Here is a 14,591-nt window from a genome sequence, read left to right on the forward strand (position 1 = left end):
CAGTCCATCCAGACACAGAGCCCTGGCACAGTGTGGAGACTTTGTTGGACCAGATGGTACCAGAGAGTAATCTGAGAAAGGATCAGGTGTAGCACAGGCATAGCCTGGAAAACGCAGCAAGCCAATGGCCATCGATGAAAGTCGCCCAGTCGGTCGTTTCTGTAGGAAAAGAAAAAACCCTGCATAAGACCAATCACTGAGCACCAGCAGAATCTCTCTGGAGCAACCTGCAGGCTGCCACTGTTTTATAGGCCTGCTAATGAGCCCTGAGCCCTGGCAGCTGCACTGATTGTTGATTTATTTCCACCGGGAGCACTTTGAGTGTGGGGCTATCAGCTCTGTGGCCTGTGATGCTACAGGTAGAACCCACTTGGACACTGCCTTGTTATACTGGTAACAGGGTCACTAGCTGTGTTCGAAATCGTTCCCTATTCACTCACTCACTCTTCCCTATATAGCGTTCATGATATATAGTGCACCATATAGGAAACGAACAAACGAGAATTCGGACACTACGCTGAACATTTCTAAACGTCATTTGCGTCAGTAAATGCGCCGGGTGTTTGTGTGACAGATGCGCCCACATCATGTAAACAAACCGGGCACTCACGAGGAAAGCTGGAGGTTATATTGATGTTGAATGTTGCATTTCCTTGATCAAGTTTATTTTTTAAATTAATTTTGAATGTTACATTTTCTATGTTAAATCCCAAATAAGTTGTTGACATTTATAAACGAAAGCCGGAGACTAAACACAACCGCATTGCATAGTGGTATACGGGAGTAACATGTCAAAGGGCATTGGGTGCTAATTTTGGTGTTAACGTACATTTTAGTTTCTTTCGTTTATTCTCCCTTCCCTGCCCTGCTTTGAACCTTTGCTGAACACGCACATCGGTTTTACCTTGAATCCCCTTAAATTATAGTCACTTCAATTCTGATCCACTTTGTCTGTACACTCTTCTGTTGCGCTCTCTCCACCACACGTAGAGACAGCAAATTAAAAGAGTGACCAAGGGAATGCACTGGAGAGGGTTTTTTCAAGGTGTTTGAACTATTTTATTTCTATGCATTTCTATGCATTATATTGTATACCTCTGCTCTTCTGCTCCATCTTCATTCTAAGGGGTTTCACATACACAACAACAAAACATTTGCAGTCTGTCAATATGTATACTATTTAAACCCAGCATGAATCCCAAAACACGGTCATGTCAGGACATACGCAAAATAATGTTTTTAAATGTCGCTTTCAAAATAGACAAAGAAGATGACAGTGGTTAAAGTTGAAGCCAGCAGAAGACGAAGAATGACATGTGCCTAATGAATAGAATAGCTGTGACATTTAGCCACATAACACTGGTCCTTTTTCCTCACAGCCCTCTTGCATGCATTCTATCATTCTCATGTTCATGTTCATTCATTCATTTTTCATCCCACTCTTCTACTTATCAGTATGCTGGCTCACGCACGTCTGGCTGTGGAGAGAGAGAGGGGGAGAGAGAGAGAGAGAGAGAGAGAGAGAGAGAGAGAGAGAGAGAGAGAGAGAGAGAGAGAGAGAGAGAGAGAGAGAGAGAGAGAGGATATGACACAATATAATACAATGGGTCACCCACCAATGAGAGATGGAGAGAGAGGGAGAATAGAAGGATTTCAGAGTGAGATGTACATAATAGCATAATAGTAGGCCTGGGTGTGCTGGAAGGACTGAGAGATGGATGAAGGTGGCGACTGAAAGGGCAAGGCCTAAAGTGGAAGACTGCCTTTGCCCTAGCAGATCATAAAGTTAATTTTGTCAAGGAATACGAATGAGGTGGGGCTGAAATGTTATGAAAGCCTTTCACAGACTAACACAGACACACACAGAATGTGTGTGCATAAGCGTGTGTATACAAACGCTTATGTGTGCATGCACGTTTGCAGGCACATTTATGCACGCAAATGAAAAAAAAAATTAAATGGTAAATTATGCTTGGAGTTTGTCTTAATCTTAAAAAAAGCAAAAGTAAAAATAGCAAAAGTGAGAATGTAGAAGGATTGAGAATTGAAAATGAGGCATTGTGCATTTTTCCACAACATGTTAGCCATGACCATAAAAATGGCAGGTGGTGTTGGTCTTGAATATATATTTTTTACATTTTACACGTTGAATGATGCTTTTCAAGGGGCTCTTAGGTCACACATTTTTACAACATAGTCATATTTTATATTTTGATTGTAATGGATCAAATAAAGTTAACTACTAAATGAATGCATTTTGTTATTTGTATTGCATGCCTGTTTGTTTATGACCAAGCACAATTTTTTCAGCAACTATCGACATGGTTAATAGGTTTGTATAATGTCTTCCCGATAACTCTGCTTATTTCCCATGGGAAGTTTTGCAAGCATAGTCATCATCAGACATTTATATTGCCTTTGTTTAAAGGCATAATATTGCTATTGGCCGTAACTATGGTAATTACATGCATAAACTATTTCGTGGCTGTGTAAACTGAGTTTTAAAAGCCTCCTCACTTGAGGTTTTAATTGGCCAGAAATTACAGCCCTCCGATGCGGCCAACACTTTACTTGTTCTTCTCTTGGCCTCCACTTCTCGCGAGACCGGCGGTGCCATAGAAACGGTAACCAAAATAGACGCTGCCCTCAGCAGGACCTTAGCAGTCCGTGGGTGTCTCAAACAATACACAAGGAAGTGGAACCGGAGGTAGGTTTATTCCGGGGATAGTAACATCAGTAGTGTTTTTCGTTTGCGTTATTTAAATTATCAGGCCAAATCATGAAAGCCGTTGCGTTAATGTAGCTTGCGACGTGATGATGGACATTTGTTGAACTGCCATCGATTCCAACGCGAGCAGGTGTCAACCTCTAGACACTGAAGGTACCAGGCTGTGGATTTGAAACGGGCTCATTTCCCTAATTGGCTTTTACTGCCTGAAGAGATTGTCAGCTTTTACTAAATAAATGATTCTGTCAGCCAAATCCAATTTAAATGCAACGGATTGCTTGTTTTTAACTGTCTGTTAAAACATTTTATGTAGGTTATCCTCCTCATTTCATTCCAACTATAGTCATTTGTGGCACTGTTTGATTCCAAAAAATGGTTTAATGACATTGCTATTTAGGTCTTCATTTATTTATTTTTGTATTTATATATTGATATATTTCTTGACAGGTGACAGTTTGTAAAAGCCCAGGCAGAACTGGAGCAGTCTTACCAGAGTCTCCAGCCAGAGCAACCATGAACTTAAATGACTTTGTGGTCATCCCAAACACCAAGGCCAAATCTACCAAGCTCAATGGGAGGTAACTAAGCTATGTTCATGGAAGTCATTCAATATGTCAGGTGTCAGGTAATCTGTGGTCACTATAAATTGTTCATAATATCTTAATCCTAAACAGCACCGCCATCCTCAAGGTATCCTGTAGTACACAGGGAAGTAGAACCTCTGCTGTCTCCTACATTTGTGCTGTTGGATGCTGCTAGCCTCCCTTATGTTTCCCAATACTAAACAGAGCCCTGATCTCCAATGCTGTAGTTCCTCATGCCCTGACATGGAATTGATTGAATTGATGCCTGACGAGGTGCTCGCCTGATCCCATGACTAATTGAGTAGAGTATTGATCAGCCACAGCAACAGGGGTTTGCGAATAGACGTGGATGAATTGAACAGATTGATGAAAGCCACCTCTTGCCAGGTCGATGCACCAGGCTGTTTGTATGATGTATTTCTGCTGATTGATTGTGTGTGTGTGTGTGTGGGCGTTTGTGTGTGTGTGTGTGTGTGTGTGTGTGTGTGTGTGTGTGTGTGTGTGTGTGTGTGTGTGTGTGTGTGTGTGTGTGTGTGTGTGTGTGTGTGTGTGTGTGTGTGTGTGTGTGTGTGTGTGTGTGCGTGTGTGTGTGTGTGTGTATGTGTGTGTGTGTCCTATAGGAAGTTGCAGGAGCTCCGTATGGAGACGGTCACTCTGGCCCAGGAGAGTGAATGGATGGAGCAAAGACTCCAGCAGCTGAAAGAGAGCATGATCAGGGAGAAGCAGGAAAGAGGGTGAGTTGACGCCTTCCAACCATCCTACATGCACATTCTGCTGTAGTTGACGCTCCATCAGGGCGCACTGACATTCACCAAGCCTGAAGGAGGTCGCTGTGTGGAGGAAGAGGGAAAAAGTGGGTGAGACAACGATGCTTTTACAAAGCGATGGAGAAATGCCACAGACCCTGCTCAACAAATCAGGGCTTAATATGGAGTACCACTTAATAAAGCTATGTTAATGAGACTTTGAGAAAGAAGGAGAGTCTGAGGAAAAGATCCAATCAATTTGAAAATCCACCGCAGAATCAAATTCCACCTAAGGTTATGTAAAAAAAAAAAATTCTCAGCAGGAAAAATCAGCATGATGGTTTTTAGTTACTCTATGCTGCTCAATATAACTGTACCGTTCCATTTCCTGAAGCATTCTGTTGCTTAGGCCAAACTTAAATTAAAATCATAAAAGGGGGGGGGGGGGGAAATAGACAATATTCACTGTTAATGAAGCCAGCGACTTGTTAGCTAACTCTCGTCCAAATGTTTGTTCTCCTCTTGACATTTATTAAAGTTTGCTTTTCTCCATTTAACTGCCGGACGGGTTTGAACAGGCAGCCTTAAGAGCCTTGGAGAAGCTCAATAGCTGCAGTGTTTGACGGGAAAATTACAAGTGGCTGGAGTCTGTCCTCGAGTGTGTATGTGTAAATGGCAAGTGTAAATCAGGGGGGGAGGTGGAATTATCGATGTTCCAAGTTTAGATGATTGATGAAGAAGTCCACAAAGGCACCTCGCTGAGAAATTACATCCACCCACTAACAGACCGAAAGGACATTCAGGCAGACACAGATGCACGTATGTCCTAATTACGTAATTATAATTATACGCACGCACATACAAATGGAACCATTTGCATTAAGATTGAAGGGCAACATTGCCAATGGAGGCAGATAATTAATTAAGAGAGTGAATCCAAACATCGGTTATTAACATGATTGTTTTATTACCCCGCCTTGTGACGGTGTCCCCTTGCATTTCATGAAGAACGCCGCCAGCCAACGTTATAGAGGACAGAGTAATAGGGGCGTATATCACCGTTTACGAGCGGATTAGTCAGATCGGACAGCTGAGAGAGAGAGAGAGAGAGAGAGAGAGAGAGAGAGAGAGAGAGAGAGAGAGAGAGAGAGAGAGAGAGAGAGAGCACACAACAGAGGGCCAACAATACGTACGCAAATAGGCCTCCATGCACACGGACAGGTTAAGGAATCGACATTAAGAATTAAGGGGTAAAGAAAATAGGAGACCGTTATAATCAGGACATTACCCACAATCAATGTGTAGTAAATAATCCATGTTAAGTATGTAGCATTATATGCGGGTTCAGATGAACTAATAGCAGATATTTATTGTGTGTTTAATTGTTCAAGGCCTCTGCAGGTTGATGCATGCAACGCTGTCTACTGTGTTTATCTAGTGTGTGTTTGTGTGCGGAACAGCTATCTTTTCTGTAGCTCTAATTAAGTAGACGTTCATCCGTACAGACTGGGAGGTAGCTCTCTGAACTGCACCGTTCAACACATAAACATGCAACACAGCCTGTTACCATGAAATACTGCCACACTGAGCTCCTGCCATTCCCAAGATAACACACAACTGGTTTGTGTTTGTGTGTGTGTGTGTGTACATTAGTGTTTATGGGAGTGTCTTACTCCACTAGAGTAGATTGATTTGATGTAACTATTAGTAATGGTACGGTGTGCGTTTATGTGCATGTGTAAGAATGTCTGCGTGCTCATGGCAGGGGCGTGGGCCCTCTCATCAGTGTGTTGTTTCATACAGAAGGATGCCGTCAGTCTATCGTGAGATCGTTAATCCTGGATTAATGGACACAGATGGGTGGGCAAATAAAAACAACACAAAAACACCTGTGTGTATGGATCATGATCTATTATATCATCCATCACACGGATGGGCATGGGACAATGACTTACAAAATGTCTTTCAATGTGTGGGGTATATAAGACAACGGTGTGCCGTTGGCCAAAGTGAAATCATGACACTAAAGTTGACAGAATATCCCTGATTGCATGACTTTTAGATCCTGCATCATGACTAGCTGCATAGCAATACTAGCTTATCTGCAAGCTAAGCAGGGCTGTTCCAGGTCAATCCTTGGATGGGGGACCAGTTAGTCCTGGTAGAGGGGTTGAAGGGCCAGTAGGGGATGCCCAGGGGGTCCTCTGTCCGATGTAATTTCCCAAACACCCCAGGACAGCGACGAGGACTCTGTCCGGTCAAGATCACCATCTTTCGAGAACTTAAGCCGAGGTCCTGACTCTCTGTGGTCACTTGAGACCACATGGCACTTTTTAAAAGAGTAGGGTTGCTAACCCTGGTGTCCCGGCCAAATTCCCAGTATGTCTGTTGTACCAACATGGGCCCTCTAGTCATCACCCGGAGTCTAATTGGATGGTTACATCATCCCGCACCTCTCCACTGTGGCAGCCTTGCATCACCCAAGTGGGTGCTACAAACAGGTCGTGGATGAGGCATACCCCATACCCAACCCCACATACTCACTATGTAAAGCACTCAAGGTACCTAGAAAAGCGCTATATAATGCAATAAATTGATTATGATCTCCTAATCTCATACAGCCTGTCACATTGTGGTTCAGCACATGTTGCGCTGCAAAATGAAATGACTTGGCTTTGTAAAGGTGCAGGCAGCCCCTTGGCTCCAGAGCGCGCTAATGCCAGACATCCTTTATTTACACGTTGCCATCTCTGTTTATTGCCTGTTTAACTTTAATCAAAAGAAAGCGATATTCATCTCAGTCTGTCTTAAATTCTATCTTCAGCTTTCCACTGTGCTTGGAAATGTTTCAGCGGAACAGTAGTGTGTGGCCAGGCAAGCATCTCAGCGCTTCAGGCGGTGATTAATGCTAGGACCACGTACAAGTGTGTGCGTGTGTTGTACTGCAGTCTCTCTCTCTCTCTCTCTCTCTCTCTCTCTCTCTCTCTCTCTCTCTCCCTCCCTCTCTCTCTCTCTCTCTCTCTCTCTCTCTCTCTCTCTCTCTCTCTCTCTCTCTCTCTCTCTCTCTCTCTCTCTCTCTCTCTCTCTCTCTCTCTCTGTGTGTGTGTTGCTTGATGTCCCTTAGATTGCAGGTCTGCAGGTGTAGATGTAGTGTTCATTTTCCTCTTAGCGCCGGGCTACCAGTGGACAAATTCAGTTTGCGGCGGGGAGGGACGTGCTGTAACCAGTTTGTGAAGTGCACAGAGGCCATAATAAGGCTTAGTCTAGAGTTGATGCTCGGAGCGCATGCAGTACAACACACTCGGTTTCTATGAAAACATCCCAACACACACAAATCCAAACACCAGCACACACAAAATCCAAGAGAGACCCATATTCCCATTCCCCTACTTTCTCCCGGAAAGTACAAACTAAAAATTCAGTTTATTTCTCTCCGGGTGATGGCCAAGCCTCTCAGCTGCCCTCCTTGGTGGGATTCTTGATGTATTTCCCTCTTTATCGCATATACCTCCTTTAATACTTTGCAGTACTTGGTTCTTTCACTCTTTTTTGTTCTTTCTTTTATTAAACTGTCTATATTTTTTCCTTCTTTCTTTCTTTCTTTCTTTCTTTCTTTCTTTCTTTCTTTCTTTCTTTCTTTCTTTCTTTCTTTCTTTCTTTCTTTCTTTCTTTCTTTCTTTCTTTCTTTCTTTCTTTCTTTCTTTCTTTCTTTCTTTCTTTCTTTCTTTCTTTCTTTCTTTCTTTCTTTCTTTCTTTCTATCTATCTATCCTTTCTTCTTTTGAGTGTCCGTTTTTTGTCCATTCATGCTGTTACTTCTTCAGCTCCTTCGTTCTTTCATCCATCCTTTTATTCGTTCTTTCATTTGGTTATTTTGTTCGTTCTCTCGTCCTTCTTTTCTTCCTTTGTTTGTTGGTTTTGTTGGTTTTTAAATTTTTTCTCAATTAGTTTGTTCATCCATGGCTTGTTCGTTCATCTTTTTGCTCATTCTTTCGTTCGTTCCATCGTTCATTCTCTGTCTCCAACACAGGGAGAGGGAGAAAGCATTGAGACATGACGGTTTTAATATCACAGTGCAGAGTGTGTGCACACAGTGCTGCACGGTGTGGGCTCCTTGTTGACACCTTGTCGCCCCGTGCCAACCTGGAGCGGCCTCACCTGTCTCTGTTGGCGACAGTCCGGTTGTCGTGGTGATTTTGCAAGGGTGATAACCTGACGCCTCACTCCAGTGTCAACGCAGTGCAACAACGGGTGTCAAGGAACGCAGCCGCGCAACATGTACGCACGAATGCACGCACGCATGCACGCCCGCACGCAAGCATGCACACTCGCGCGCGTGCACACACACACGCACACACGCAAACACACACACACACACACACACACACACACACACACACACACACACACACACACACACACACACACACACACACACACACACACACACACACACACACACACTCCCAGTCCTCTCACAAATACACACGCATACTGACTTCCCGCACATTGACAGGCTGCCAGCTCCCAAATCCAAACAAACTTCTTCTAAGACAGCTAGACAAACATTTCAATAGAATAAATAATTCAGCAGCATGAGCATGAAAAGCTCACTTTCCTAAATAACGCACCTTTCCTTATCTCACCCCTCCATCTGACTGACGTGTGTTGTTGTGAGTGAATATGTGTATGTGTGTTTTGTGTTTATGTTTTTGTGTTGTCTACGTGCACCTCTTTGTGTTTCTTTTAATGTTTCGCTAGCATATTGTGTGCGTCATCTGCTCAGCGCTTTACGTTTAATTATTCTACGAAAGTAGGCCTGCTCATTGTTGATGTACACTGTTTAAAAAGAGTAAGACAACATCAAAATGATCCTCGCCATAAACGAGACAAGCGTATCCAAGAGAAAAAGCAATATGCCCTAAATGGCTTTGGCTGACTTCCATAATTCATACGGGTTAAGTTCAATCCCTGTTAAGTATGTAAAGTTTGGCGGTGAAGTGCTTGCGGGCTCCACTCGCCACAATGCCCCGATGATGCCCTGATAAATTAAAGATGTTTCAGGCGAGTCTTTGATTTATTCATCAATATATTATTTCATTTTTTTGTTTGTTTTTTATGTTTGTTATTCCGAGTCAAATCCTAGTGCTCCACTCAAAGTACAATTCATTATTTACATGACCATTTCTCCTCATGGCAGCATTGCCTTGCCTACATAGCCACAGGTTATCGCATGTTAACATCTCTGGATTTACATTGGAGTGCATGTGGGGTGGTGCAGTTTATCCATACAAAAAAGATAATTTGCGATGGCTGCAGATTGATTCGACCTATCTCGGTCCCGGACGCGTAGATGTGCATAACACAGTTCGCTCACATCCCGCCTCCGGGGGGATGGGACATGAGGGCGCGGGGGACATTTTTAATTATCACATTCATAAATCTCATCTCCTGTTATCGCAGACAATAAATGTTAGACGGCCGTCAAGAAGTCAGGGCAAATCATGTGAAACTACTTATTATAATGAATATCTTACTTTTCTTTCTTACAGAGATACGAGATTTAACTCCCTATACATTTTGTGTTTCATTTGCTATTTGGTCTGTTTGTTCTACGTTTCCTCATTTGTACTTTGGAACAACAACAATGATCTCAAGAGAAAAATGTGCAATTGTATTCTTTCGTTTGCTGTAAACTGTACAGGGAATCGGATATAGAGGGAAGTGATTGGACCACATCGGTTGAATTAAAATGTGTTGTTTGTAAGGATGAAGTATGAATATGAATGAAATGTTTCTGATAGAGTAGAATGAGTCATTGACAGGGCCACAGTGGAGAGTACTTTAGTACTTTAGTGGGCAGGACCGGAAAAAGTAGTGGTCAAGTAGGAGCGATCACCATAAAACGATCTGATTATCGGGTGATTTTTTAAACTCTTCTGAATACCATAGGAGTGGTTTACAAAGAGTAGAATGAGTATTATCATCGTTTAAATGTGTGTGGTTCCAGCGCTCTGTGTATGTGTTCTTGTTTATCTTGTAAATCTTTTTAATGAAGTTAGCGCATCACAACCCTCCCAAATAAAAAACTATTTCGTAAAAAACAATCCAATGTCTAAAGCTCTTATATGTATGGTGGTTGCTTATGCAGGACCAAATAATTCAAGGTGGCCTACTTCAATGGAACCGCTTATTTAGCCTAAAATAGAGTAATTTAACTGTAATAATAATAATAATACATTTAATTCAGAGGCGCCTTTCAAGGCACCCAAGGTCACCTTACAGAACATAAAGTCATCATAAATCATTTAAAAACAAGACATTGTGGAAAAAACAAAACAAAACAAAAACAAGGCAAAACAAACAAACAATCAAGACAGTGATCAGTTAGACGTTGTGTGCGAGTTTGAACAGGTGAGTTTTGAGTTGTGACTTGAAGGTTGTAATGGTGTCTGACTGTTTTATGTGTGGGGGGAGGGAGTTCCAGAGCCTGGGTGCTGAACAGCTGAATGACCGGGCACCCATTGTAAGGAGTCGTGATGTGGGGATACATAGTAGTCCTGCAGAGGTTGAGCGGAGGGAGCGGAGGGAGCGGGAGGGAGCGTATTCTTGGAGGAGGTCGCAGAGGTAACTGGGGGCTAGGTTGTGGAGAGCTTTGTAGGTGAGGAGTAGGGTTTTTTATTGGATGCGATAGTGTACTGGGAGCCAGTGAAGTTGGATGAGGACAGGGGTGATGTGGTCAGATGATTTGGTGCGGGTGATGATCCGGGCGGCTGAGTTCTGAATGATCTGCAGTCTGTTGATGAGTTTGGTGGGGAGTCCGGTGAGGAGGGCGTTGCAGTAGTATCGTGATGTGACAAATGAGTGAACTAGGATTTCAGTGCTGGATTGGGTCAGTGATGGGCGGAGTCTGGCGATGTTGCGGAGGTGGAAGAATGCAGTCCGGGTGATGTTGTGAATATGGGGTGCGAATGTGTGAACTGTGATTTGAGTTTTATCTTTCATCCAGCGCAATTTAATTTCTACACTGACGCATGTGTCGTTGCTAGTTTGCAACTGGCGCAGAGCATTCTTTTCCCTCCTCCGCCACGCATCGGTATATTAGGGAATGATCTTGCGCCCCAAGGGGCGGTTCGGCGTAAGGAGAAGGCGTGTTCTGGCGCAAACGTTCCCTGGTGCTATTTTGCTCATGGTTAGGGATGGGGATCGTTACTTTATTTTAATTTTTATTCTTATATAATTGTGCTTCAAATAAAGACAAGCATTTCTCTACATCTCATGCTGCGTTCCAGGGACACTTTTTTGCCCGTAAGTTACGAGCTGGAACTGGGAGTGAATCGGTCTGGTACGAGTTTACGGGTAGTGAGTTGTGGGTTTGTCTGCCGTTCCACGGCATTTTCCCGGGTAGAAGGTTGTGAAAACACGGGTTGCCCTGGAACGCACCATCATTCTTGTTAAAAAATCCTTCACATTATATGAAAGTTATGGAGAGCGATAAAAAGGTGGCCTTATGGCGTTAAAGGCGACGCAATGAAAAATTTGGTGCACCTACATTTTGTGCTGGTGGACCTAAAAAAAAAAAGTTAGGCGCTTCAGTACAACCAACGCATAAAGTTAGTCTGGAGCCCTGATGTGGTCATGCATCTGTCTCATCGGAGACTGCAAACTCGCTGTCAAAATATCAACTCGTCAGATTCAAATGCGCTCGTGGCTCTTAAAGGGGATGGGGGCTGGCACTCTCTTTGGTTTATTGCACGTTACGCCCAAACCACACCTACGGGTAATTAGGCACCTTCAGAACATCCCTTTTTTAGATTTGCGCCGGGCGCAAGGGTCATTTATCCGCCGGTAAAATAGCAACATCGCCATAGAACCGCCCACAACTCTACTTGCGTTTGTCGCTTCTCACTTGCGTCTCAGACTGTTAAAATAGGGCCCTTAATGTCTATACGATATAATAAGACGTTAACCTTCTCTCGCTCTCACTCTCCCTCAATCTCTCGCTCTCTCTCTCTTTCACTCACACTGGCCCTCATTTATCAAACGAGCGTACGACAGAAAACGTGCGTAAAATGGACGTACGCTCATTTCAACGTTGAGCTTGGCATTTATCAATTTGAACGTGAGCGCAGGCTGCGATGAAATCTCACGTCAGGTCTGAGCTTGTGTACGCAAGTTTTTTTGGCGCAACATACGGGTATTTCAATGATGAATAGTGCAGCACAAGTAGCCCATGTTCAACATCTGTATTAATTACTAAATAAATTGGAATTAGCCCAGCCGTTCAAACAATTACAATCAAGTCAGGCCTAATTAAAAACAGTATTTCTATGAAAACAATTAGAATGTGACAGGTGAAATGTTTATTCAGCTGTCTATATTAACAGGAGCTTTGCCAAATAGGTGGTCGTGTCTCAGCGATGGCAGATCTGGCTCAACGCACAGACGAGAGAGTTTTTCGAGACCGCGTCGATTTTTTTAAGGAGGGCGATGAATGGCTCTTGAGTCGTTTTCGTCTCCCAAGGCATCTCCTGATGGAGCTATGCAATGCTTTGGAGCCACAGTTAAGGCGAGAAACTAGGCGATCAAACGCAATACCTGTGCAGGTTTGCTCTACCTTGGGATTTTTGGCCACCGGGATCTTGCAGCGGGAGATCGGGGACAGGTCTGCTATTTCCCAGCCAAGTATTAGCCGAACCATGCCAGCAGTTTTGGCAGCTATAATGTCCCTCTCCGAACGTTATATTAAATTCCCATATAATAACGATCAGCAAACTGGAATCAAACGGGATTTTTATGCTATTGCTAGGTTTCCAAATGTGATTGGTGCGGTTGATTGTACCCATGTGCGTATGAACCATCTATTAATGATTACGCGTACATCAACCGCAAAAGCTACCATTCAGTTAATGTTCCGATTATTTGCGATGCCAGAATGTGGCCTGGGGGCACGCACGATTCTTTTATTTTCCAAAATAGCAACGTTGGGCATCGTCTACATCAGGGCGCACTATGGTCAGAGTCATCTCGGTGAGTTACGCTGCAGTCGCACTGCACCGGCCTCCTCCCGTTTCTTGCTTGGTCGGCTTCACAGCCGCAACACGTTTTTTGGTGCTGAGCTTCATGTCGGACCATTTTTTCTTCACCTTATTCGGAATTAAATAACTTTAACGGAATGCAAACAATAGCATATATGTGAAATGTTTTAAGCTGGATAACAGAAATTGTACATTTAATTTATTATTTAATTAATTTAATTAACAAACCTCTTCCGTAGCCCGACGAACATTGGAAACACTATTCACTGCAACAGTTATTTCCTTCCATATAGCATTCTTTTGCTGGCCTTTAATGCCAGCTATAGGCTACCAAATAAAACCAGACGGTTCGCAGCAGTGACCCGAGCGTCTCCATTTGGGTCTCGGAAAAATTCCTCTATTTTACCGTTGGACGTTTCTCCATGTCGTAAAAGTTAGGGGCGAGACTTCTGAAGAAGTGCTTTTATATGGGCGTGTTACGTTAATTACGATCGATCTCAGCCGCCGTATTTATCAACACCAAGATCCTTCGTACGCTGGGATTGGTGTGATACGAAGGTTTCGTAAATCTCACGCGGGACCTATCGTAAGATGAATCATGCGTTCAGATTTGCGCTCATTTCTACGTTTGTTTGATATATGAGGGCCACTGTGTCTACCTCTCTTTCTCCCCAAGGCGACCGGAGGGCTATAGATGGAAGTCTGGGAAGGCCGGTACTATGACCAACCCTTCCAGTGCCAATAGGAACAAGGAGTACCCACCTCAGACGGTAGAGAAAAAAAGATGTAATATATTGATAGAGAGAGAGAGGGAGAGAGAGAAAGAAGGACATTCGGTATGTGAGTGCCTCTTCGAGAGCACCACCAGGGGTAGGTGCCTGATAATTAGGAAAATATGTGTTGCAATGCTATGCAGACATTTCATTAGAAATCCTTTTGGAGGCCTCAAGCCTATAGTTTATACGTAGGTTACACGTTTGAATAAACTTTGCAGAAAGCTTTCATTTTCGAAGGCTTTAGCCCATTTTTTAAATATTTAAAGGGCCAGCATATCATTCTTTATTTCAGGGCCAGCTATGAAAAAAATGCTAGGATCTGAAGCTGTTTTTTTTTTTGCTATAATTTAATAACCATGTTTATTGAAACCCTAACTGCAAGAGTTGATAGCAACACAATGTATTTACGCCCTCTTAATTTTAATTCAAGCCAGACCTTGCCTTCCTTCAATCAAATATAATTTGATTGAAGGCCATAACATTAGGCTATATAAACAAAGCTAGGAAGGAAGCCTAACCTCACTCACCTTAACCAAGTCACTTCAAAATTAATTCTGTGCATGCGTTCTTAAGTGTGCTTTGGCATGCATGAGTGTGTGTGTGTGTGTGTGTGTGTGTGTGTGTGTGTGTGTGTGTGTGTGTGTGTGTGTGTGTGTGTATGTGTGTGTGTGTGTGTGTGTGTGTGTGTGTGTGTGTGTATGTGTGTGTGTGTGTGTGTGTG

General features: G+C 43.2%; 1 protein-coding gene across 1 annotated transcript in view; it reads left to right on the forward strand.

Moving 5' to 3' along the window:
* The first annotated feature begins 2,651 nt into the window (after positions 1–2,651).
* The window catches only part of zbbx (zinc finger, B-box domain containing), a 31,525-nt gene continuing 19,585 nt past the window's right edge, over positions 2,652–14,591 (forward strand). Inside the window, exons 1-4 of the mRNA XM_056610816.1 lie at positions 2,652–2,707; positions 3,176–3,306; positions 3,933–4,046; positions 13,771–13,864. Coding sequence (XP_056466791.1) covers positions 3,242–3,306; positions 3,933–4,046; positions 13,771–13,864 — 273 coding nt within the window. The 5' untranslated portion in view covers positions 2,652–2,707; positions 3,176–3,241. The remainder of the gene's footprint in view (positions 2,708–3,175; positions 3,307–3,932; positions 4,047–13,770; positions 13,865–14,591) is intronic.

Source organism: Gadus chalcogrammus, chromosome 16 (genome assembly GCF_026213295.1).
Source record: "Gadus chalcogrammus isolate NIFS_2021 chromosome 16, NIFS_Gcha_1.0, whole genome shotgun sequence".
Lineage (NCBI taxonomy): Eukaryota > Metazoa > Chordata > Actinopteri > Gadiformes > Gadidae > Gadus > Gadus chalcogrammus.